We start from the raw sequence: 24,861 nt of genomic DNA, 5'->3' as shown, positions 1-24,861 counted from the left end.
TTAACATATGATCTGATTTATTACGTTAAAACAAGCCTAGATAATAACTTTACTTTACTTTACCTAGAACTAGAAGGGTGGCACCCACTGTCATAATGCTGACATGTATGCTTACAGTTGGACGAATGATTCTAATTCATCCTAATTAGGAGAAGGAAAAAGAAAAAGAAAAAGAAAGAGAAAGAGAGAGAGAGAGAAGATCGTTGAGAAAAAGGCTTTAAAATCTGGCGTCCCATGCGCCACGGTTTCTTAACAAGCTGCATGCGTAGAAGCGCATTTTTGTTCTATTTCGGTCTCCGTCCCGTGCGCTCTCAAGAGTGAGAACCAGAAAATCACCCCCACTCCCTTTTCAGGTGCTCCGTCTCTTCCTTTTATTCTTTTTTTTTTTTCTTTCTTTCTAATTTCTAGTCTACCGATCCTCATAGTTCAAATCACGTGAATGGAATTCACAGATCTTTGACCTTCCTTGACATCCATTCACAACATACTGGTGAATTCAAATAAACGTGATCTTTTTTTATTTTTTTTCCAAAATACGGTGATCAATCTATTATTATAATTGAGTTTTGATAAAGAAGAAAAAGGATTTTGAATCCGCGATTTTTGGATTAGAATCTAATTTCTGAAAGTTACAACGTACATATTTATATTTATCACCCGTAATATAGGTTTTCTTTGATTCTTGGTGTAGATTTGGATCGTGGGTTGTTGAGTCCTTCCAGTGGTATATAGGGATTTGTGGAGAAACCGGGGGATCTGGGGTTTTGGGTTTTGATTTGATTGGGATCAATGGCAGCTCTTGTGCCTCCCGGGGCACCTAGGCCCAGCAATGGTAACAATAACACATCCCAACCTCCACCACATAACTACAACCCTAATTCAAATCCCAATTCGCTAGCAGATAATTTGAATAGTTTGAATCTCAATCGGCCACCTTCCATGCTGAATTCGGCCTCTAGGGCTTCTCCCTTTGGCCAGCCACCTCATTTTCCTTCATCAGCTCCTCCGCCTGGGGTTCCTGTTGCGTCCCCACAATTCGCCCGGCCTGGTCCACCACCCGGTGCACTTGGAAGATCCATAGTGCCTCCAACAGGACCCCCACAGTCTACATTGCCTCCCAATGTGGCCCCACCAGCAAGACCCACAGGGCCACCCATCGGCCAGCCTTCACCTTTTGGGTCAAGAACTCTTCCTGGGTCTTTCCCATCGTCAGTGGGCACTAATATGCCACCTCCTCCTGGTGCTTTCCAATCTTCAGGTTTGCCAAGCCGTCCAGTTGTTTTGGCACCACCACCGGGTACCCGCCCAATCACTGGCTCTCCTCCTTTGACAACTAGTCAGAGATTTCCCCATTCAAGTGCACCGAGTGGTTATGTGAGTAATGGGCCACCAGCATTCATGTCAGGGACTTTACAGGGTGGACCTCGGTTTCCTCCTGCTGGCAATGCACCGCAACCACCTATTGGACCTCCACCGACATTGGGGTTGGCTGGGGCTGCTCCTCAGACTGCAAGCATGCGTTCTCTTCTGGCTAGTTCAACTGTTGCTGGTCCTCACAGTCCTACTGTACAGCCAGCATCACCATTTTCAGCACGTCCGCAGGGTGTTCCGCATCCTCCAGGTCCTTACGGGTCACCAGCATGGCCAATGCAGACTGGGCAAGTAAGGAATGAGTATTTTTACAGTACACTTTATTAATATTTTAAGATTGATTACTTGTGATTCCATATTGCACGATGGTCATAATGTTGTTAAGCTGACTGATTCAGGCAATAGGCATTAAGCAGTCAAATTGGGTTAAAATTTTATGTTCTTTGGTTTCTACCACTTATTTATATGCAGAGATTTATTTAAGTTGCAAGTTTATTCTTTTTTCCCCCTATCAATAATATGCAAGCAATTGCCAACATAAATGTGTTATACAAAATCTTAATGCATGGTGTCAAATTTTGGAGATGTTGGTGAGAGAATGGTTTAAACTAAGTTTTTCACTGGGTGTATGTAACTTTGTTTTTGGTAAGAATGGTTATATTGATAATATAAAAAGAGAAATGTAAACAAGATTAGTAACAGGTAGCCAGGTATCAGGCTTACCGTGTCGCAAGACCTGTAAGTAATTTTATTTATGCCCTTTACATGAAAACTGGGTATATATAAAATTTGTGTGGCCACCTTTGACTGGTCCAGTTCTTTTGGGCATGTTTGGTTCTGTCTTTCCTTCCTCTCATGAAATTCTTTGACATGAGTGCTAAGGGGATGCTTGGAGAATGAGATGAGATAAGAATTTTGTGAATAATAGTAAGATGATTTGTGAATAATAGTGAGATAGTTTGAGTTAAGTATTTATTGGGATTTGGAAAAGGAGAGAGAAAAAGTTGAATAAAAAATATTATAAAGTTAAAATATTGTTAGAATATAATTTTTTAATATAATTTTTATTTTAGGATTTAAAAAAGTTGAATTGTTTTTTTTTTTTTTTTGGATAAGTAAAAGAGAATTGTTATTTGTTTTCTGTTTGAAAATTTGGGCAATTTGTAATAATTAGTTTGAAAAAATTGTAATGATTACTTTGAAAGTGTTTGTGTTTGAATGATGGGGAATGAAATGAAATTGGATGAGATGAGATGGATGAGATGGAAATTGTTTCCAAACATCCCCTAAATGAATTTAAGAGAAGGGAATTTCTAAAGCACAGACTGAGCACACATAGATTGTTGGTTATCCATATTTCAGGAACCTTATCAAAGATTTTGAGTATTTATGGTGCTAAACATGCCGCTAATTGATAGTAAACGCTATTGTTGTTTTAAAGATTCATTCTACTTATCAAACAAACAAAAAAAAAAAAGATCCGTTCTATTTATTAGAAAGAAATACCGCACGAGTTTTTATTATTATTATTATTTTTTTTATAGAAGTAAATACTGCATGAGTTCTCATATGCATTTCTCACAGTATGATCAGCAACCTGCATTCTGAATTTTTAAATTGCACTAGGTGGGTCCATCTCAACCTACTGGTTCAGTGCAACCGCCCAGGATGTTTGGAATGCCACCACCACCTCTTCCAAATCAATCTATGACTACCATACCTGCACTGGGTCAAACTGGAGCCCCGGTCTCAGGGACATCGAAGATTGACCCTAATCAAATTCCAAGGCCCATTCCGAGTTCCTCCGCTATCTTGTTCGAAACCCGTCATGGCAATCAGGCCAATCCTCCTCCAGTATGTTTTTTTCTCATCTATAATTTGAATTCTGAAGGACACTTTAGCTAAATGCTAAATTTCTACATTTAGCTATATTGGCTTTTTACTTTTTCTTCTTAGCTTTCATCTTTCCTTTGTTGTCCTCCTTCAAGTTCCTTTCTATTGTCATTGTTTATGCGAATGCTGCTAAGTGATTTAATTGACAGTTAAGGGACTGATACTTTTTGTTGTTTTTTAACTTCTTCCTTGTACTGTATCTAGCCTGCTACAAGTGATTACATTGTCAGAGACACAGGGAATTGCAGTCCACGTTACATGAGGTGCACCATCAGTCAGGTCATGATAAAGTATTTAGCATGTCTTGGTTGATAGTAGTTTTTATAATGAAGTTCAGAGCTGTTAGATCTTAATATCTCGCAGTTGTTGACATTATATATATTTCTCTTGGTGATTTGACAGATTCCATGTACTGCTGACCTTTTGACAACATCAGGGATGCAGTTGGCGTTGTTGATCCAACCTATGGCCCTTTCTCATCCATCTGAGGAGCCTGTCCAAGTAATGCCTGATTAATTTCTTCTCTAATTGTTGCAAACTACACTTTTCAGTTATTATAAATAAACTTAGTTTAGTTTTGTTTATAGCTATTTTCTTGTTTATGAGTTGATAAGTCAATTATCATGAATTTTTATCTCAACCCATTGTTGTAGTAGCTAAATTAGGATTCACAGGAATGAACCTGACTCATGTAAAAGCACAACCTTATCTTTTTTCTTTTGATAAGTAAACAACCTTATCATGCTGTTTGGCTCCTGGCTATGCTAGTGACTCAAAACTCCATATACTCCAGTCTATTCCGTCTATATTTTGGGAGAAAGCTCTCTCTTTTACCATGCCATAATCGCTTCCACACAGAGCCCAAGTATTAGCTCATTTAATCGTAGGTAAAAATTATGTTTGTAACTAAGTGGTGCTGTCCCTAGAAGAAAAATATTTTAATTTTTCTTTTTATTTTTTTCCTTTGCAAATTCTTGAAATAATGAAGCTTTAGTGACTTCTAATAATAGATGGACTTTTGTCATTGCTAATGGTATTGGAGTTATTCAAGATGCAAAAAACAGGATTTTGAATGATAAAGGATGTTGACATGGCTTTGCCTTGGGCAATTTGGACAATACAATTCAAAATTTGTTCCTTTTTCCATTGTTTGGGAACTCAGATTAGGAGAAACTGGTTTTCATGCTTTCAATCTTGAATGGAATTAACGTTTTTATCTAGCAAATATACGAAAAAGAATATTATTTTGTCTGATGAATATATTAAGTTTGTATGAGATATATCAAGTGTGAAAACATAAAATAAAAGGTACAATCCTATTCCTAAATATGATAAAAAGTCCTTGTGTAACAATGAAGGAAGGCCAGACTACATTTTTTTTTTTTTTGATAAGTAATATTTTTTTTTTATTATTATAAATATCAATAGGAGTAACCAAGTACACTGGACGTATACAAGAAAACACTTAGCCCATGCTAAAAAGCCTCTAATGACCCAAAAAACCCATGAAAACTACCCAAAATACACCAAGCCCAAATTTGAATGGAACACACCTCCCCAACCCCAGCCCCTTGTTTTCCTGTTAAACTAATCATCTACCTGAAAAACCCACTACAAGAATGCCCGAAAATCCTCTTCACAATGTCCTCCCTTTAGTCTTCCCTCGACTTGAGTTACCTCCCTTAGCATCATAGTTAATTGCTCATGAAAGACACTTTAACTCCCTGCTTTTCTTGAAATGTGATTTGGTTTCAAGCTCGTGGCTCGCCTCGATCACAGTGAGTATTGCTTTAAATTGGTCTTCATATTCTCCATGTGAAAGCCCCAGGATTTGCTGACACCCATTAATTTTATTCAAAACCCAGTCCGATGGGGAGCCCACTATATCATTTACCAGAGGAAGAGAAACTAGGGGAACGACATTATCATAACGCAACTGCACTCCCGACTCTAAACCTTCCTCCACACAAGGCACCAATGATAAACCGATAATTTCATTCATGCCAAATGGTTGCTTAGCAGCTATATAGTTGTTGCCCATTGTTTCTGTCACCATTACATGTTCCTCCCCTCCATCAACATTGCGTGTATGTACTCCATCACCTACTGCTTCCACATGAGACATATAACAGGTAGGGGAAACACAAACTTCTGTTATCCTGTTTGCATCTTCTAAAAGAGGCTTGACTATTTCTTCCAAAGTACACAAGACCCTGGAGGGACCCTCATCTTCAACTAAAAATGAATCTTGTACAGAGGTACCAACCCCATTTGCAACTGGTGTCTGAGGCCCTACTGCTCCCTCAGGAGGCATAGCGACACTGGCATGGAAAAAGATGTCAGCATCCAATGACCCTATCAGTGATGGCGTTGAAACCTTTGTTGGCACACTTGTGGCCTTCAAACCTGAAGGATCTATCCCCCACCCTCCCTTATCCATTCACGACCCACCACCCAAACCCTCGACTAGGTCTAGCCCCTTATTCACTTTAATCATTAGATCTCTCACATACTCCATAACTCCGTTCAATTGAGCTTTAACATTCCACAAGACCCCCTCCACTTCTCCCAGTGTCACCTGACGGCCTTTGTCTCCTACAAGTGCCTTCCTCTTTCCTTCTATCGCTGTGCTGAACTCAGTCAGACTACTCGCCAGTGAACTCAACACCTCAGCATATGAAGCACCTTTGAATGAAGAAGGCTTTCTCACTGTTTTTCCATCAACCAACTCTCCCCTGTTTGCATGCTTCAAAATAATGGTTTTGGACCCGGTGACACTTTGAATGGACTACAGAAAGCCTCTCCAACCAAAGCCATTTGCGCCTTCTGGAATAACCAACAAACCTTTCCTCCTTCCATTTTGGAATTCTGAGAGTTGTAGAAAGCTATCCCTTGCTTTAACATGATGTTGAATTATAAAAACTCCATTACCCATCCTTAACTCTTTGAAGAAACCTTTATAACAGTTAAGTTCGAAACAATCCTCAATCCCCTTAGCCACACATGAAGCTGCCATCCCACCTAAATGGATGAACTTAGCTATCCTTTTGCTATGTTCAGAAATACGAGAACTATTACCTCCCTCTTTTGTAAAAACGAAAGTTTTTTATTCCACTTTCAACCACCTCTCGCCTTCCAACTGAGACAAATCCACATCGCGCGTCGTCATCGATAGATCCCAAATCCCAAATTAGAAATACCTTACTGCTCCCACTTCATCCTCTTAAGGAAAAGAACAATTCTGTGTCCATTGCAAATCTAAGGCAGAGCCACTGAAAGAACTCGCAGACGCTGGAGAAGAACTACCATAGACCCACGCAATGTATCCCGACTCCAATATAGCACGATCAACCAATAACCCTGATTAAACGATGACCCAAATCAGAAGCTACAATGCAACACGATCAAACAAAGGCCCCAAAAAAACACCTACGGAAATTTCTGTGCAAAAAGTAGACAGAAAGAGTTTCCACTGTTGCCGGAGAAGTTACCGCACCGGAGTACTCCCAGAAGGTTCATGGGTCACAATCGACCCTTTTTGTGTCGATGGCCATTGGATCTGACGGTGGTACGATCACTATTCCACTACCCAATAATTGCCCTTGCGAAAACCTCGGTTGCTGGCAGGAAAAATAGCGTTGAACTGCCCTCGACGAGGTTGTCGGGACCCGTCGACCTTGTCTGTGCCGGATGTGAGACGCCACTTGCTGGACCAAGGGTGGCTGTGCGTAGGGTTACGACGCTCTCTCTCTCTCTCTCTCTCTCTCAGGGCCTTTTTGCTCTCCTCACTAAAGGTCAGACTACATTTGGGCCTATACTTCAAAATGACCATTCAAATTTACAATTGGAGCTCCTTTGGTGGGAGTAACAATTGAAACATTTTAAAGATATAGGGGGCAACAAGTAGGGATAATATTACTTATCAGAAAAAAACTAAGTTGGGGAAATATGACTAATCATCAAATTGAGTTTAAGAAATAATATACGTTCTTACTAAAGGACTCTGTGATCTTTTGATTTGTTTGTTACAATGAAGAATCGTTAGGTCCTTTTGGATACTTGAATAGTGTGTATGGTTCATGACCTGCCTAATCCTTTCAAGTTGTGTCTTGCTTTGGAAGCATAGATCAGCAAGCTTTGACGCCTGCTCAAAGTGGAGCTCATTTTCTTGAAGTATTTTTTTCGATTAAGGAAATCCTCTAGTGTTTCATTTCTAATTGTTACTTTTGTATGCTCGTGCCTTAATTCATTTTCTTGTTACACTCTCAATTGTTACACTCTCAATTTCTACTCTAAGTTTTCCTCTCTTATAAAATATTTGGCAATATATGAGAATTTAAATCCTAGCTAATTTGGTTTCATCTCCTTTCTTTGGTAGTGGTTGCAACTCTGCCATTTATGTTCTCTAACTTTTCTTTTGGATGAGATCAAACAATTCCATTTTCTTTATCAATCAATCGAAAACTGCATCCATTTTTTATGTTAGTATGCCCTATGTTTTTGTTGTTATAGATTGTAGATTTTGGGGATATTGGTCCTGTTCGATGTTCTCGCTGCAAAGCCTACATAAATCCTTTCATGAAGTTCATTGATCAGGGAAGGCGGTTCATCTGTAACATTTGTGGTCAGTAAGAACAATTGCTGTCAATTTTTGTTATTTATTTAGTGTTTGCTAACCTGCTTGTTTGTTGTCAAGGTTGAACATGTTGCCTTTCTTCCCCACTCCCCAATTAAAGCATGGATAAACTGTTATGTAATGAGTAGCTAGGTGATTCTTTTGTTATACTTCCTATGTACTTGAGTTGCGCCCTTCGCACATACTAATATAGGATGAGTTAGATTTCAATGTAGTCAAGGTTTTAGAGTGGCATGCATTTGTGCATACCATACCCCTTTCTCGTAGGATTAGGAATGGTACATTATAATAGTACATTACTAAAAGAGATCCATAAATTTTATTACCTTAAACATAGCTGAAAATTTTATTATTAAAACCCTTTAATATCAAATGTAGCCAACTCTTATATGCTGAAACTAACAAAATTCCTCAAGGTTGTCATAAATCAAATCCTAAATATATTATTTGTTCTTGACCAACGTTTGTGGCTATCTTGATCAATGGTTTCTTTCAATGCCATTTGATCCCGGAAACACCACATATATTATTTGTTACCATCATTAGAGATAAAAAGTCCTTGCTAATAGGATGAGCATAGTCATGGATAAGATTATTTCTAAGTCTCAAAATGCCTTTGTGAGAGGTAGACAAATACTGGATCCGGTCCTTATAGCTAACAAATGCCTAGACAGCAGGCTTAAGTTGGGAGAACCAGGTATTTCATGCAAACTAGACATGAAGAAAGCCTATGATTACGTTAATTGGAATTTTCTGATCTATTTGTTGCATCAATGTGGATTTGGGGAAAAATTGAGGGGGTGGATGAGGCATTGTGTGTCAATGGCTCGTTTCTCAGTCTTGGTAAATGGTGATCCTGTGGGTTTCTTTAATAGTTCGCGGGGGTTACGACAAGGTGTTCTATTATCACCACTCGTATTTTGTCCTTGTGATGGAGCCTCTAAATAGAATGGTGTCAGCTGTAGTAGAGGGTGGTTTTGTTTTTTCAGGATTTTCAGTTGGGGATATTCATCATGGCTCCACCATTATATCCCATCTCTTATTTGCAGATTATACGTTGCTGTTTTATGAGGATAATGCAGGACATATTCAATCTTTTAAGGCTATCTTACTTTGTTTTGAAGCGGCATCCGGGTTAAAGATAAATCTTGCTAAGACAGAGATGATATATTAGGGGGCTGGCTAACATATTGGGATGTGTGGTCTCTTCGCTGCCTATGAAGTACCTTGGTCTCTTGTTGGGAGCATCTTTTAAAGCTAAGACAATTTGGGAGGAGGTGTTAGAGAAATTAGAGCATAGGCTGGCCGAGTGGAAAAGGTTGTATTTATCTAAAGGGGGGCGGATCACACTTATTAAGAGTACTTTATCCAACCTTCTTACATATTTATTGTCTTTGTTTCCCCTTCTAGCTAGCATTGCATCTAGGATTGAGAAACTTCAACGTGATTTTCTGTGGAGTGTACTAGGTGAGGAGTTTAAATTTCATCTAGTTGGGTGGGATAAGGTGTGTACTCTTATGAGAGATGGTGGTTTGGGGGTCCACAATGTGAGGGTCTTCAACAAGGCTTTATTAGGGAAATGGTTGTGGCGTTATAATTATGAGAGGGAAGCCTTATGGAAAGGGGTGATTAATGTGAAGTATGGGAATGCATGGGGGGTTGGTGTTCTAATGAGGGTAGGGGGGCATATGGTGTGGGGTTATGGAAGTATATACGGAAAAGTCGGGGGTCTTTCTCTAGTAATACTAGGCTGTGTATAGTAGAATCAACTTTTGGCATGATGTGTGGGTGGGAGATATGGTTCTTAAGGTTGCCTACCCCACTATTTTCATAATTGCAAGGGAAAAGGAAGCTATGGTAGCTGACTTGCGGGCAATTCTTCATGATTCACAGGAGTGGAACATCAACCTCACTAGGGAGGCACATGATTGGGAAGTGAGTGTTCGAGTGGAATTCTTTAACTTGCTTTATAACACTACACCTGCTGTTATAGCTGAAGATAAGATGGAATGGAGACCTTCTAGGAAAGGGAAATTCTCGGTATACTCATTCTATGACACACTTACAGCTCAACCTAGGCCCATTTTTCCTTGGAAGAACATATGGAGGAGTAGAGCACCTCCTAAGCTTGTGTTCTTTGTTTGGACAACAGTTTTAGGGAAGATTCTAACCATTGATAATCTAAGAAGGTGTGGACTTATAATTACGGAATGGTGCTGTATGTGCAGGAATAGTGGTGAAACGGTGGACCATTACTCTTACATTGTGAGTTTGCCTGGGACATATGGAATTATTTCTTCAGCAAAATGGGATTACCATGGGTAATGCCGAGAAGGGTGGTTGAACTATTGGCAAGCTGGAGAGGGATCACAGGGACATCGCATATTGCAGCTGTGTGGAAGATGGTTCCCATTTGTATTTTTTGGTGGATTTGGAGCGAAAGAAACGATAGACATTTTGAGGATTATGAACATTCCGCAGAAGAGTTTAGGAGTATTTTCTAGAAGACTTTATTTATGTGGGCCATTGCTTTAGATTTAAATGGTCTTAACTTCTATGTTTTCCTCGTAACAGTTTCAAGTTCATAAATCAGTTTATTCACATGTATACTTCTGGTGTATCTGGGCTATGCCTAACTTTATATCTATAAAATTTCTTCTTACTTAAAAAAAATCCTCCTATGTACTTGGGTTATGCCTATTTGAGTATTGATATAAGATCTTTTACTTAAAAAAAGGCAATAACAAGTTTATTTTCAAAAAGTTCAAACAATCTCTAGGGGCCATCAGGTTGGGGGGTTTTTCCCCTCGAATTACTCGAGGTGCACTTGCGGAAAATCCCTTGTCGAGTGCCTGTGCACCTCCGTGATTAGTCGGGACGCTGTCCCATCCAGTGCCAATAAAAAAGAAAAAATTCAAATACTCAACTTAGCATTCACACATATCATAAACCTTTGTCCTTATCTCTCGGTGACCAATACACATTTACTTTGTGGTGTGTAAGGGTTGACAGTCTCAAGAATCCTGTTTCCATTCTCGTGACCCTGAACCATGTTTAGGATATGGAAATCACTGCATAAAATTAGGGTGCACTTAGATGAGCCATCCCTGAAAAACCATGCAAGAGCCCACCCCCCCCCCCCCCCCCCCCCCCCCCCAAACACCAAAACACACACACACACACCATAATTCATTCTGTCAATTCCTTTTGCTTTCCTTTCTTTTCCTTTACTTTTCATCAAGTAACATAATTTATTTATAAATTTTCATTAAATATCACATAGCAGAAGCATGCACAAAAAATCATTTGCATCCAAACTCTTTTTCACATATATACATTTGGATGCATAAGGAGGGCCACCAATGAAAGACTGCATTACATCCTTTACTCGAATTTTATTTAGGAAAACATACATTGACATTTTGAAGAAAGTGAGGGTGTGATCATCTCTACTTACGTTGTCTCCTTAGCTTGCACCATAAACACCATAACACGTTTTCTTTAGCAACCTAGAGAGACATACCCATAGTCACTACTATTATTCATTGCATATTTGTTTCTAACGCTTAAAACTTTTCTTTAGCCTTTCCTTGAGTTTCTTGATGAAGAACCTAGTGTAAAATAGGCTAAGAGGGGCGGAACACTTGGGAGCAAGAAAGGTGAGTGCTTTTGGCAACACTTGTGGAGGTTAAAAGAACAGATTGGCGTGGCAGCCAGCCCTAATTGGCTCTGGAATTTAAGCTCTCTGGGATCCCTTGAAGCTTCCTCTTCTTCAACTTTAGTGAGGAAAACTTTTCTATGCTTAAAGGGGGGCTCGAAAGAACTGATCTAAGAGCCCTTAAATTCGGTCTAAAAGCTGTTCCAGTTAAGACAACTTTCCTATTCGTATACCAGTTCTAATAGGAGTCAATTTCCTTTGGGAAAAGACTCCTGCTTTTCCATATATCACAATTAGCAATTAACACAATAACTTAACACCTTTAAATAGTCAAAGAGCAGCAGAATTTCTATAAATTTTCAGACATGCGAAATTACACAAATTAAAGGAAATATTTTTTTTTTTGATAATTAATAAGAAATTTTATTCCCAAGAATAAGCACAACCCAAGTACACAGGATGTATACAAAGGAAATACTTACTACATTCTAGAAAGCAGGAAAATGGCTAATACAAATTACCCAAAGTGCACTTGCGGGGAACTCCTTGTTGAGGGCTTGTGCACCCCGGGGATTAGTCGGGACACTGTTCCTAGACACCAGGTACCAATAAAAAAAAGGCTAATACAGATTCAGTATATTATCATCATTCCTTACAAAAATCTTAGCCCACAAACACAAAGTAGAAAAGAAAAAATTCTGAAGTTCACCCAAAGAACGCTCTGTCTTCAAAACATCTCCCATTCCTTTCCGGCCCAAGACACCACATTAAACACAAATGAGTCATTTTCCATCTGGCAGCTACACTTTGCCTTCCCTCAAAACCTCGCCAACATGCAAGAAGATCCACAACTTCCTTAGGCATCACCCAATATATACATGTCCTACCAATGGAAGGAAATATGAAAACAAAACCCTAGATACTCGGGTATATGACAGTGCGCTGTTAATGATATGTTCTTGGAAGTTGTGTAACCTAACATTTCTGCTGTGGTTATAGCCTTATAGGTACACAAAATAGATCCTACTTATATCTCGGTATTCATTGGCATCAGTATATTGAGGATTTGGCTGTAGATTTACTATATCGTGGTGACTTTACACAATAGGCTATTTCTTTTGCAGGATATACTGATGAGACTCCCCGTGACTACCACTGCAACCTGGGTCCAGATGGTAGGCGCAGAGATGCTGATGAAAGGCCTGAGCTATGTAGAGGAACAGTTGAATTTGTTGCTACCAAGGAATACATGGTTGTCAATTCATAAGATCTGCCATGAATTGAAATTTGTTTATCTCTTCTTTTGACTAGTTTAGTTGTATTTAATGCCATCTAGGATATTTCCTTAGCTCGTTGGGTACTCACAATCATGTATAACTATCTAGGATACTTGTGCAGAAGCCCACTTTGCATCACTTATGTAAAAGTCCACCTCGTATTACTTATTGGACTTTTACAAAGAGTTGACCTTATTCTAGATGGAAAATTTCCATTCATGAATAATGAAATTATTTTTTTCTCCTTCACAAAGGAAACCCGTGTTAAAGTTTTACTTTCTCTTCCATTAAGGTTCTGGATGGCCAGCAGATGAGCTCCATCTGGCAATCAAATATGTATAAGTCAGCTTGACATGATTTTTATTCATACAAGTCATCATTTTTCTGATGAAGAATTTATCACCATTTATAATTGACTAGGAAATCTTGAGCTGGATTGAATTGTTAAAAGAATGGTTCTTCTGGCACACCTTATTTATCATCTGGGATTTGTCTAATTGTGTGTCTCTTCCGATTATATGTTTCTAGGCTGTGGTATGAGAGAAATTTAAAATATGGTAGAAGCATTTAGTATCTCACTATAAAGGAGTTACAGATGTATATATATATTTTTTATAAGTATATAGGAGTTGCAAATATTATTGTGTCATTTGTGGTTGAACAGCTTTATGATGCTGTTTGGATGTTATTTTTGGTGGTTTGTAAGTATGTAACTTTGAGTTATGGTAATGTATTTCACAAACTTATGACAAAACAGAGTGAATGCATAAGCTAATGTTTCTTTATGAAACTCCACATCTATTGTTTACTCACACATCATATATAAGTCCGTTGTTTAGTTTTGTAATTGGTTGGGGCCTGAGAGTAATTCATACAATGACTCCCTGTTATTGTCTTCTCTGGATTGATATGCCAACTGATTTTTTGCTCCAATTGACTTATTTCAGGTGCGCGATCCCATGCCAGCCGTTTATTTCTTTCTCATTGATGTATCCATGAATGCCATACAAACTGGTGCAACTGCTGCAGCTTGCAGTGCAATCAGTCAAGTTATTTCTGATCTTCCAGTAAGTTAATGTCTAATCTGTATATTGTCCATTATGCCTGTTTTTTTATAAGTCAGACAACAATGTACTCATTTTTTTTAAGTATAACTGTTTTTAAAAATGAACTCATTATTTTTTTTTTTCATCCTACATTAATTTACTGATCATCTAAGGTTTTTTCCTGATTTGAGGTCTTTAGTTGTACAAGAACATATTTTTTTAATATTATGGTTTGTTGTCTCTTTAGGCTGAGCCAATATGTGCATTGATTGTGAATGGTATATTAATGATTTTATAATTGCAGGAAGGTCCTCGAACGATGGTTGGAATTGCAACATTTGACTCCACTATCCATTTTTACAATTTGAAACGTGCACTGCAACAGGTCTCTGCTAATTGCAACAAATTTTTCGTTCTTCAAATATTTTAAGAACTGTATTCACCATAAATTTTATTCTAGTTCAAGATGTCAATACTTTTGGGGCATGGAAATATTCATGAACTAATTTTTTGGGATGAATGTGGGATACTTAGTTAAAGAGGAAAAGGCAAATTCATACATATCCTGCCTTCTAGTTGTGGCTCAATCTACATTAAAAACGATATGCAGTATCACCTTCATGGTTGTTGGTGTGTTGGACGGGCTGTATATATTTGAAATGGAAGCCACAGAGAGCTGAAATTATAATCATATTTAGAAACGGATATAAAAGTTTGTAGATCCATCTTCTACTGGGCTTGGCCATTTGTTCCATTGGTTGAAGCTTTGTTAGGGTTTGGAGACTAGTTGTTGTTGTTGTTGTTATTATTATTATTATTATCATTTTGATAATGTAGAACCTCATCAAGTTATGGTCCTTGGGTGGTAAACCCTGGCTACACTACCTCACCCACCAGAAAATTGTTTTTGGAGAAACTTAATTTATGTAATGGACAGAGAGAAAAAATCGGACTACAATTATTGTTGAAGAAATTTTTAATGATGGTGTTAATATTATGGAGAATATGTGTTTACTTTTGTCTGTGGAGTAAGTAGGGATTGTTGTGGGAGTTGGGGGTTGGTTCTTAAGGCCCTTTTGGTGTTGGCCTTTGCTAAAAATCCAGTAATGAAAACGATTTTGAGAGGTGTGTGGGTTGAGCTTCCTTCGCACTCCAATTGGAGGGTGGAAGTTCTAGCAAAGGTGGGTTTCTTGCTTTGGACAGCAACTCACACTAAAATTAACCGTTGATAGTTTTAGAAAGAGGAAAGATAACAACCAATTGGTGTTGTATGTGAAAAGTGAGCTATGGGACAGTTGATTGTTATCTCTTCATTGTGCGATTTCAAGGGAGTTTTGGTCAATGGTTCACTTTGGTTGGGATTTCATGGTATTGCCAGAGTTGGTGGTGGGTCCATTGTGGTGTTGGGAAAATCGTTTTGTGGGGATCTGAATCATATTATTTGGAATGATATCTAACATTGTCTTATATGGTGTATTTGGGGGAAGATAAACGCTTGTATGTTCAAAAGAAATGAATTCACAATGACGGGATTGAAAAGTCTTTATTTCTTAGTTCTCTTTTCGCTGGGATGAGGACCAATGTGGTTTTGCATTGCAATCTTTCCTTTTGTTTCTGGAATCTTGTACTTCTAGATCGTAGGTGTTCATTTCGTTTAAACCCTTGTCTCGCTTGCATATTTCCAATGTACTAGGGCTACACCTCTTTTCTTTTCTTTTTAAATGGGTTTTTATCACTTGAGAAAAAAAAATTTGGGGATGGATGTAATCAGCACCTAAGATTCTGGATTTCTTAAGTTATTGAAATGGATGGCATAATGTATTAAAAATATCTTCGATTACTCATTCAAAAAAGAATATTTGACCTAACAAGGACCTCTAAGAATAGCTTTATTTGTTTGAGAGCTCCTTTAAGGAAGATCTTAAGAAAGGGGAATTTTATGGTGATGCAATGGTGTTGCATATGTAGAGGTGGGGAAACTACAAATCATCTATTATTGGCTTGTATGGTAGCTAGTAATTTTTGGCATTCTATTTTCGGTTTGTTCAGATTAGTTTGCGCGTGGTGGAACTTTTGGCTTATTGGAAGGGGAGGTTTTGTTGCCCATGGAATGAAGCATTCTGTAAGATGATTTTGGGTTGTTTATCGTGGTGCATATGGAGAGAGTAACAACCAGAGGTTTAAGGATAAGAAAAAGGCTGGCAAACATTAAGAATTGCTTTTTTAAAACCCCTTATCATTGGATGACTAATCATTTGGTTTTCTATTGCTAGTTTTCGAGACTTGTTTACTCAATTTTTTTTTTTTTTTGTTATTCTTATGTCTACACGCTGTGTTCTCAGGCAACAACTTTTTTATCTTTTCAAAAAGGAAAGGAGAGATGAATGGTACGGTCTTGTAAAAGATTGGGTCTCTTTGAGGAATGGAAAGGATGGAAATGAATTCTTTTCATGGCTTCACACGATTAGGTCTCTTCACAATCTGAGAGCTGGTCTAAGGTTTGCTCTGCATTTGAGAAGGTGGCTTGGGGAAGTGTCTATGATTCCTTTGAATCGGGCTTTTTTGGGGAACTGTCTACGATGCTATGTCAATGAGAAGGAAAACCTTTGAAAGAAGGTGATAAGAATGAAATATGGTAGGTCATGGGGGGATTAGCTCTCTAACAAGGTTAACGGGACCTTTTTTATAATTCGAATGAAAATTTTATTGATACGAATGAAGTAGGCGAAGCCCGTGTACATAGGAAAAAGGTTAACAGGACCTTTGGGGTTGCGTGTGGAAGATTATTCAAAAGGGGTCGAGTTTATTTTTCTAGATTCACTAGATTTGAGTTGTCTCCAAGATAAAATTTTGGCACGGCATCTGATGCGGGGATTGGCCTCTTAGGCCTCATTTGGGAACACAAACATCTCATTTGATCTCATCTCAAAATTTCTCATAATTTCTTTCTCCAACATCACTCAAACACAAACACTTTTCAATTTCAAATTTTCAACTTTTTCATCTAATCATTACCTAATCATTACAACCTTCCCAAACTTCCAAATAAAACACAAAAAATAATTCAACATTTTCAAATTCCAAAACAAAAATTATATTAAAAAATTATATTCTAACAATATTTTAACTTTATAATATTTTTATTCAACTCTCTCTCTTTTATCCCAAAATCCAATAAAACATCTTAACTCAAACCATTTTACTATTGATCACAAACTATTTCACTACTATTGACTGATTTATCATCTCATCTCATTCCCCAAACGAGGCCTTAAGGGTGTCTTTTTGGTTCTCTTAATTATTGCACTGGTCAAGAATGCATTGGTGGTGGACAAAGTACAAATCTTGAACAGCTCCATTTGATGGAAACTGGAATTTGTTATTGCAGTACATGATATGGAGTTGGATCTCTTTTCCACATCTCTGCTTAATTGTACTCAGTTAGCTTAAGATTGGGGTGAGAAGATCGGATGTGATGGCTCCCTTCCAAGGGAGTTTTTGAAGTAAAACCACTTTATTGTCTGCCAACTCCACACAAAAGTTCTCATTTCCCTTGGAAGAATATATGGAGTAAGACTCCCACAAGTGTGGTTCTTTTTGTTTGGGTGGCAGCATTAGAAAACCTTAATGCTGGACGATTTGAGGAGGCGACAGGTGATTATGCTAAATTGATGCTGCATGTGTAGGAGGGATGGGAAAACATTAGATCACTTGTTAATACATCTTGATGTTGTCAGTGCTTTGTGACAAGCTGTATCTAGCTTTTTAAGATTGAATTGGGTAATGCCACAACATATAATGGACTTTTTCTTATGTCAGAAATGTCAGTTTATAATTATCAAAGCGAAGCTTCGTGGAGAATGATAATGATATGAAAATGTGGTGCATATGGAGAGAGAGGAATAATAGATGCTTTGAGTATTGTGAGAAGATTGCAGAGGAGCTAAATAATTTAATCATTGCATGTCATATCTATGTTCTTCCAGCTTTAATTTTCATGACTTTTCAAACCTTTTTACTCTTGCTAACTAGATATATCTATTGTATACACCTTGTGTACTTAGCTTGCCTTAATTCTCCTTAATAAAATGATCCTACTTAAATTAAAAAAAAAAAAAACCCAATGGTAATTGATTAACCAGGCCTCTTTGTTCTTATGTCTTGCAGTACCTTTCTGCTTTAATGTATATAATTTGATATATCATGTATGGTTGTTATCTGAAGAAGAACTTGAGACTATTGGAAGCTTAGAAATATCTTTTTAATGGACGGGTGTTTGGGAAAAGGATAGCGGTAAACTCTGAACTGGTTTTTGCGAACTTGTAATGTCTAATAATGGTAGATCATTTGAAACAAGTGATTGTTATGGTGGGAAAAAGAACAAGGAAGTGCTCACTTTGTTTGATTGGGACATCATTCAGAACCTTGAATTTTAGTTGCATATAACATTTGCATTGGCACTAGTTGGATAGCATATTCATTTATGGGCTTCGTATGCCATTTGAATGTAGGGAAAACGTTGTACATGGTCTGTCTGTTGCTCAGTTGGAAGAAATAAAGTACTGTGTAGGCATTTCTGCTATGTAGTAGAGATCCATCTGAAGGAGTGCCATTTGATTTTGTCCATATAAAAAAGGAAAATTCTATACGCCATACTACCATCCCACTTTCATCTCACTAAGTATGATGTGACATATTTATCACCATTGAATGATCATTTATTTGTGTTTCTTTATCATCTAATGGTGATAAATAAGCCACATCTTACTTAATATGATAAAAATAGGATGAGAGTGTGGTATATAGCATTACTCTATAAAAAATCATCTAGCACTCACCAGTATGTATGTGATACATTATAATCATAAAACTTATATCAAATCAAACTCTTTTTGGGTTAATTGATTACTTGCGAAAGGAAAATTTTTTAGAGTTAATTGCAAAGCCAATACTTGGGTTTTCACATTTTTGTAATTCGAGACTTCAGTTTTCAACTTTCGCAAAATTGATACCTGAACTTTAAGAAACCTACAATTAGGTACCTCCATCAATCCCCTGTTAGAAAACTAATGGGAGGCCATTTATTGGTCTTTGATTGGCTAACACGTGGCATCAATATCCTCGTCAGCCGATCAAAGGCTGACACATTGTATATTGATGCCACGTAGCAATTCTCCCGTTAATTCTCAAATGGTAGATTGACCAAGGTATCTAATTGCAAGTTTTTTGAAATTCAGGTATCAATTTTGTGAAAGTTGAAAACTGGGGCCTCAGATTGAAAACTTGGGTACTGATTTTGCAATTAACCCAAAATTTTATACTTTAAGCAACTTCTTAGATAGGTAACATCTCAAATGCCATGATGGCATCCTTTTTCAGTAAAAACACATGATGAAATGGGAATTTAGTGTTAAATGAAGTATTTGACTTTGAGTGAAAAAGGTGTAGCATTTGAAAGCTGTTGTGTGAAAAGAATTTCCGATTTTTTTATTTTTACATAATTAAATATTGGAATTGACACAACGAGTTGGTGAGAGAAGACATCATGGGAGTTTGTCAAACTCTTTCCAAAAGCTTATGTTGATGGGAAGGGTGAATATTAATAATTTATTATGCTTCAACAATTGTAGTTTGGCAACTCTAGCCCGCTTTGCTTCATAATATGAAAATGTTCCATGCTGATTTCAGTTTTCAACATATGTTTGCAGCCACTAATGCTAATTGTTCCTGATGTCCAAGATGTTTATACTCCCCTGCAGACTGATGTTGTTGTTCCGCTCTCTGAGGTTGGATTTGAACCGTTAAATGTCTTCTTTATTTATGTTTTCTATGGTTCTGCTAATAAGTGGATCTCTAGCATTTTCATTTATCTGTTTTAATTTAACAAATTTTCGAATGCCTTAATATAATAATTACTTGTTTGTTCTGTATTTTAGAGCCGTCAACATTTAGAGCTATTGCTGGAAAGCATCCCAACCATGTTTCATAACAATAGAACTGCTGAATCAGCCTTTGGTGCTGCAGTCCAGGTATGGCTCTCTATAAAAGGCAGTTCTGTCCATTCATGGTGTCTATCCAGTTTCCATTGATACTTTGAAACTTTGTTAACAGTTTTGTGGTGTATAAATTTGTGTATGGGTTCTGTCATGATTGTGACCCCAATTCTAGTTTTGATTCCAACTAATATGCATTTAGCATGTTATTTCTTAATTTTATTTTCCTTCTCTCTCTCTCTCTCTCATGAATAAGATTTTGTTGAAACTCAAGAGAAGGTGCAAACTAAGTACACTGGAAGTACACGAGAGAGACACTTAATCAGAAAAAGTATAAAGAAGAAAAAATATCCTCAAAACTGGGTAAACCAGCAAAAACATAAGCGGCCACCCAAAGATAAAGGGCTTTGTCCTACAGATTTCTCACAATCTTCATAGCCCAGTTTTTTATTTCTCTCTCCAAATACACCACATTAAACAAAACCAATTTACACAAAATTTTACGTAATGATGGCTACCAATCTTCAATGTGTATTTCTTGTTGATCATTTGTCACCATATGAATACTTACGATAAGTTGCAGCACACATATCAATTGTCTATTTACAAAATAATGTTTGGAGCTCTCAAACTTGGGACATGATCTCAGTTGCTGGTTCTGAGAACAATAATTAAAGAAAAAGAAATAATAATTTTCTTTATGACACTATAAGCTTGTTGCTTTTATTCTGTTTTATTCTAGTGTCAGAGAGATAGACAATAAAATTATTCTTTTTGCTGTTATCATGTGTCAGCAGATTGCAAGAACATTGAATTTTGTATAATTTAGTGATACACATGTATCTCCATGCACTGATACTTAACCATGGCACATTATACTTTTTGGTGATAAAAATTACCCCATTCACTGAAAAAAATGTATTTGATTATTCTCCTTTACAAGTTTTTCAAGTTTTGGTCCCTATTCAGGCTGCTTTCTTGGCAATAAAGAGTAGCGGAGGAAAACTTTTGGTATTTCAATCAGGTAAGCTCATAACCCCAAACAATGGTATTTCTCTTTGTGGTATGTTATTCTATAATGTTTGTTAGTGAAAATATTATATAATACTTGGTATGATTGGTGTATGCAGTCAGTTCTTTGGTGCCCCTGCTGCAGTTTCCTTCTTAAATAAGTCTGATGGAATACAAGCAAAAGAACAAAAAAACACTGCTTCTATTTTGATTCATGTGCTTTTGATATCGTGGCTGGGGGTGCTACCAGCACCGCCCGGACAAGGAGGTGCCCCTGTCCCACCGCCCGCATGGGCGGGAGGGGGGGGGGGACAATTTGGGCCCCCGTACCCCGGCACTACTCCCATCTAGACATCGGGTGGCAGATTGGCCCCCACGACCATCCACCTAACCCTACCCACCCATTGAGAAAAAAAAACTGGAAATCACCAAAAAATCCAACACAACTGAAAAACAAAAACAAATCCACAGAATTACAGATCTATCCACAACAAAGTGGAGAAGAACAAAAAAATCCAAAACAACAACACATCTGAGCAAAGAACCACGACCCCTGAATGATTGTAGGTCTCTTGACAAACCCACGGCCATTCGTGCTTCAAGGAGGAGGAGAAAAAGTGGAGGAGCCGAGGAGGAGGAGGAGAAGAAGAAGAGGAGAGGAGACTCAAGAGAGAACGGGGGAACTGTCGTGCCAGCAAGAGAGAGAGAGAGAGAGAGAGAGAGAGAGAGAGAGAGAGAGAGAGAGAGAGAGACCGGGGGGAGGGAGGGGAGGGTTAGGTTTTAAGTTAAACCTAACCCTGAAACTGGAGACCATCTAGGAAAGGTAAATTCATTGTTAGATCATTTTACCAAGTTCTAATGAGTCCTGGAATGACTATGTTCCCATGGAAGAGTATATGGCAGACGAAAGCTCCTTCAAAAGCAGCTTTCTTCGTATGGACAATGTCATTGGACAAGATTTTTACCATAGATAATTTAAGGAAATGTCAGGTTATGGTGTTAGACTGGTGCTATATGTGAAAGAAGAATGGTGAATCAATAGATCATTTGCTTTTACATTGTGAGGTGGCTAGGACCATGTGGGATGATTTCTTCATGAGAATGGAATTGTCATGGGTCATGCCTCATAGATTGGTGGATTTCCTTGCAAATTGGTGAGACCTTCACGGTAACTCACAAGTGGCAGCGATATGGAGAATGGTTCCTATATATATATATGTGTTGGTGCATCTGGCATGAGTGAAATGCTAGGAGTTTTGAAGACGTGAGAGACCAACGGATGAGCTCAAAGTTTCTTTTTTTAAATCATTGATCTTATGGGCAAGGGCCATTGTTTGTAATGGACTAGTCCATTACTTTCTCCTTTCGATTGTAAACTATACCTAGGGGCTTTTCATGTATACTCCCTGTGTACTTGGGCTATGCTGATTTCTATGAATAAAACTTCTTGATTACCTATAAAAAATATATATATGTATGTATATATATGGGCTGGGCGGGCGGATGGGGTAAACCCTGGTGTGCTTGGGCCCAGCCTGGGCCCCAGCACCCACCTGCGTGCAAGTGGATTTTGGACTAGGTGGGGTGGGTGGCGGTGCTCCGCTGCCCAACCCTAACTGTGGCATCCTGATGGTGCATGTTGCACATAAGCAAATTGTGGAGATATGTGTACAATCATTACTAACTATGACACAATTGCTTGTTTTCTTCAACCAAGTCAATGGGGAAAACCAATGCTGAAGATATTAGGAAATTAGCTTATAGCTAGGGAATTGGTATATTTAGGCTTATACCGGGATGGAAAAAATGGAAAGGGGTATAATTTTAGAACTTTTCTTTCTAAGTAGATAATTTTAGAAAGAAAAATTCTATTTTCAAGCCAATTTATAGAACACATCTAGTAAAGTTCGTACATGACATAATTTGATTTGGAAGATAAATTTTAAAATTTGAATTTGACAAATCAAATCTTGTCATTAAAGTGATGTGGATGGTGTGCTCTACACACTGGCTTAAGAATAAAATAACTCTTTTAGAATTGGTTCTGTTAAATTGTATTTGTGAAAGGGAAGAGAGCCACAAATTCAAAGGTTGTTCTTACTAAGTTAGAATTTGTGTTAAAAGTCATAATTGGTTCCTAAGGTTGTGAAAGGGAAGGGATTCTTTGGAGTGGGCTGGGAGTTTTTTACTCAACACACGAGTTGTGATGGGAGACGGATATAGAATAAAATTCTGGTATGACTTATGGTGTGGAGATAGCGCACTTAAGGACTCATTCCCTATAATTTTCAAGATTGCATGTGAGAAAGAAGCATCAGTGGCTGACCTCCCGGAGATGTCTGGCGACTTGGTTAAATGGAATGTGAGTTTCATTAGGGTGGCACAAGATTGGGAAGTTGGCAGCTTTTCGGATTTTTTCAGACTCTTGTACTCACGAGACTGAGCACTTATGGAACTAACACTTTGCGGCAAATACCTGCAAGAAAAGGTACATTTTCTGTTTGTTCCTTCTATAAGTTGCTCACACAGCCGCAGAACAATCACTTTCCATGGAGAAGGATTTGGAGGAACAAGGCGACTCCCAAGGTGGCATTTTTTGCATGGACCACATCTTTGGGTAAGATTTTGACAATGGATAATTTACAGAAACACAGAGTGATTATGGTGGATTGGTCCTGTATGTGCAAAAAAAAGTGGTAAGATTGTGGATCATTTCTCCTGCATTGTGAGGTTACTAGAGCGTTGTGGGATGATATTTTTAGAAGTTTAAAGCTTGTCTGGGTTATGCCTGCTACTGTGGTCATGCTTCTAGCCAGTTGGGCAACTTGAGCGGTATTCCACAAATCACAGCTGTGTGGAAGTTGGATCCTATTTGTATTCTATGGTGCCTTTGGTAGGAATGAAATGATCGGACTTTTGAAGACAAGGAGCGATTAGTGAAGGAGATTAGTTTAGTCTTTGTTAAAACTTTATTCCGATAGGCTAAAGCTGTAGATTTCATGGCCTAGATTTTCATGATTTTCTTGTTACCTTTTCTTTCTTAAATAGGTGTTACCTCTTGCATACCCCCTTGTGTACTTGGGCTATTCCTATTCTTATTAATACAATCGTTTACTTATTAAAAAAAAAAAGTCAGACTCTAGGGTCAAAGCAAATGGTGAGTAACTTGAAGTCAGACAAATGGATGTGTATTCTAATTGAATGGTTTTGAGTTGTAGTAATTAGGCCATGTGGTTCATTGAGCAGTTAAAGGGGCAGATTTGTTTTGCATTTTGCAGTGTGTTAACAATATATTTAAGTGAGAGATGATAATGTATGTGTAATATGGAGTTTGGAACTGGATATCAGTTCTTGAAGATTTCTATGCAATCTGATTAGTTGGTGTCATATTAATAGCTAGTAGCTGAAAAACTTGAAATTATTGGTTCTTTTTCTTCACAGCAATGGTAGCACATGTTAATGATCTAATTGTCTGCAAAAGTTGCTAAGTTGCCTCTGTTGGTGCTAATGGAAAATTAGTCTCTGTGAATGGTTTCTAAATTGAAATTTCCTTATTTTTTTGTTTGTCTTGCTAAATAGGGAGCCCTGAGCATTTTTTTTTCCCGATAAGTAGCCCGAACTCAAACCCCTTGCGCACAAGTCCACAGTCAATGTTAGACTTATGAAAGTAGAAATGACCATAGCCAAATACATAATGGCTCTCAGTACCAAATCTAAAGATGCGGCTCCCTTGAAATCTGTAAAAACTTATTGCATCAGAGAATGTTGATGCTGGTTTTTTTGTATGTAGTCTTGCCATCAACTGGCATTGGATCGCTTTCTGCTAGAGAGGCTGAAGGGCGGACTAATATTTCTGCAGGGGAGAAGGTATAAATACCTTGTATTATGTTTTATCCCACCATCGTGTGTCCTTTGGCTTGTTCTTGCCTTTTCCTGTATGTTCTTTTGATAATTATTTGTAATACTTGCACTTATT

At 37.9% G+C, this 24,861-nt stretch overlaps 1 protein-coding gene and 1 non-coding gene across 2 annotated transcripts in view; both read left to right on the top strand.

Annotated features, from left to right (window-relative positions):
* The first annotated feature begins 191 nt into the window (after positions 1-191).
* LOC122300829 (protein transport protein Sec24-like At4g32640) overlaps positions 192-24,861 on the top strand; it is a 31,682-nt gene continuing 7,012 nt past the window's right edge. Inside the window, exons 1-13 of the mRNA XM_043111738.1 lie at positions 192-353; positions 692-1,662; positions 2,998-3,225; positions 3,469-3,543; positions 3,667-3,765; positions 7,777-7,888; positions 12,683-12,810; positions 13,783-13,902; positions 14,186-14,266; positions 19,590-19,667; positions 19,818-19,910; positions 20,844-20,898; positions 24,676-24,752. Coding sequence (XP_042967672.1) covers positions 790-1,662; positions 2,998-3,225; positions 3,469-3,543; positions 3,667-3,765; positions 7,777-7,888; positions 12,683-12,810; positions 13,783-13,902; positions 14,186-14,266; positions 19,590-19,667; positions 19,818-19,910; positions 20,844-20,898; positions 24,676-24,752 — 2,019 coding nt within the window. The 5' untranslated portion in view covers positions 192-353; positions 692-789. The remainder of the gene's footprint in view (positions 354-691; positions 1,663-2,997; positions 3,226-3,468; positions 3,544-3,666; positions 3,766-7,776; positions 7,889-12,682; positions 12,811-13,782; positions 13,903-14,185; positions 14,267-19,589; positions 19,668-19,817; positions 19,911-20,843; positions 20,899-24,675; positions 24,753-24,861) is intronic.
* LOC122302092 lies at positions 8,323-8,429 on the top strand. The gene has a single exon (XR_006240339.1). It is a non-coding gene; the product is annotated as a small nucleolar RNA snoR80 (small nucleolar RNA).

The sequence above is a fragment of the Carya illinoinensis genome, chromosome 2 (genome assembly GCF_018687715.1).
Source record: "Carya illinoinensis cultivar Pawnee chromosome 2, C.illinoinensisPawnee_v1, whole genome shotgun sequence".
NCBI classification, from domain to species: domain Eukaryota; kingdom Viridiplantae; phylum Streptophyta; class Magnoliopsida; order Fagales; family Juglandaceae; genus Carya; species Carya illinoinensis.
Note: the sequence above shows the minus strand (reverse complement) of the source record. Positions and strands in the feature narration are given on the sequence as shown.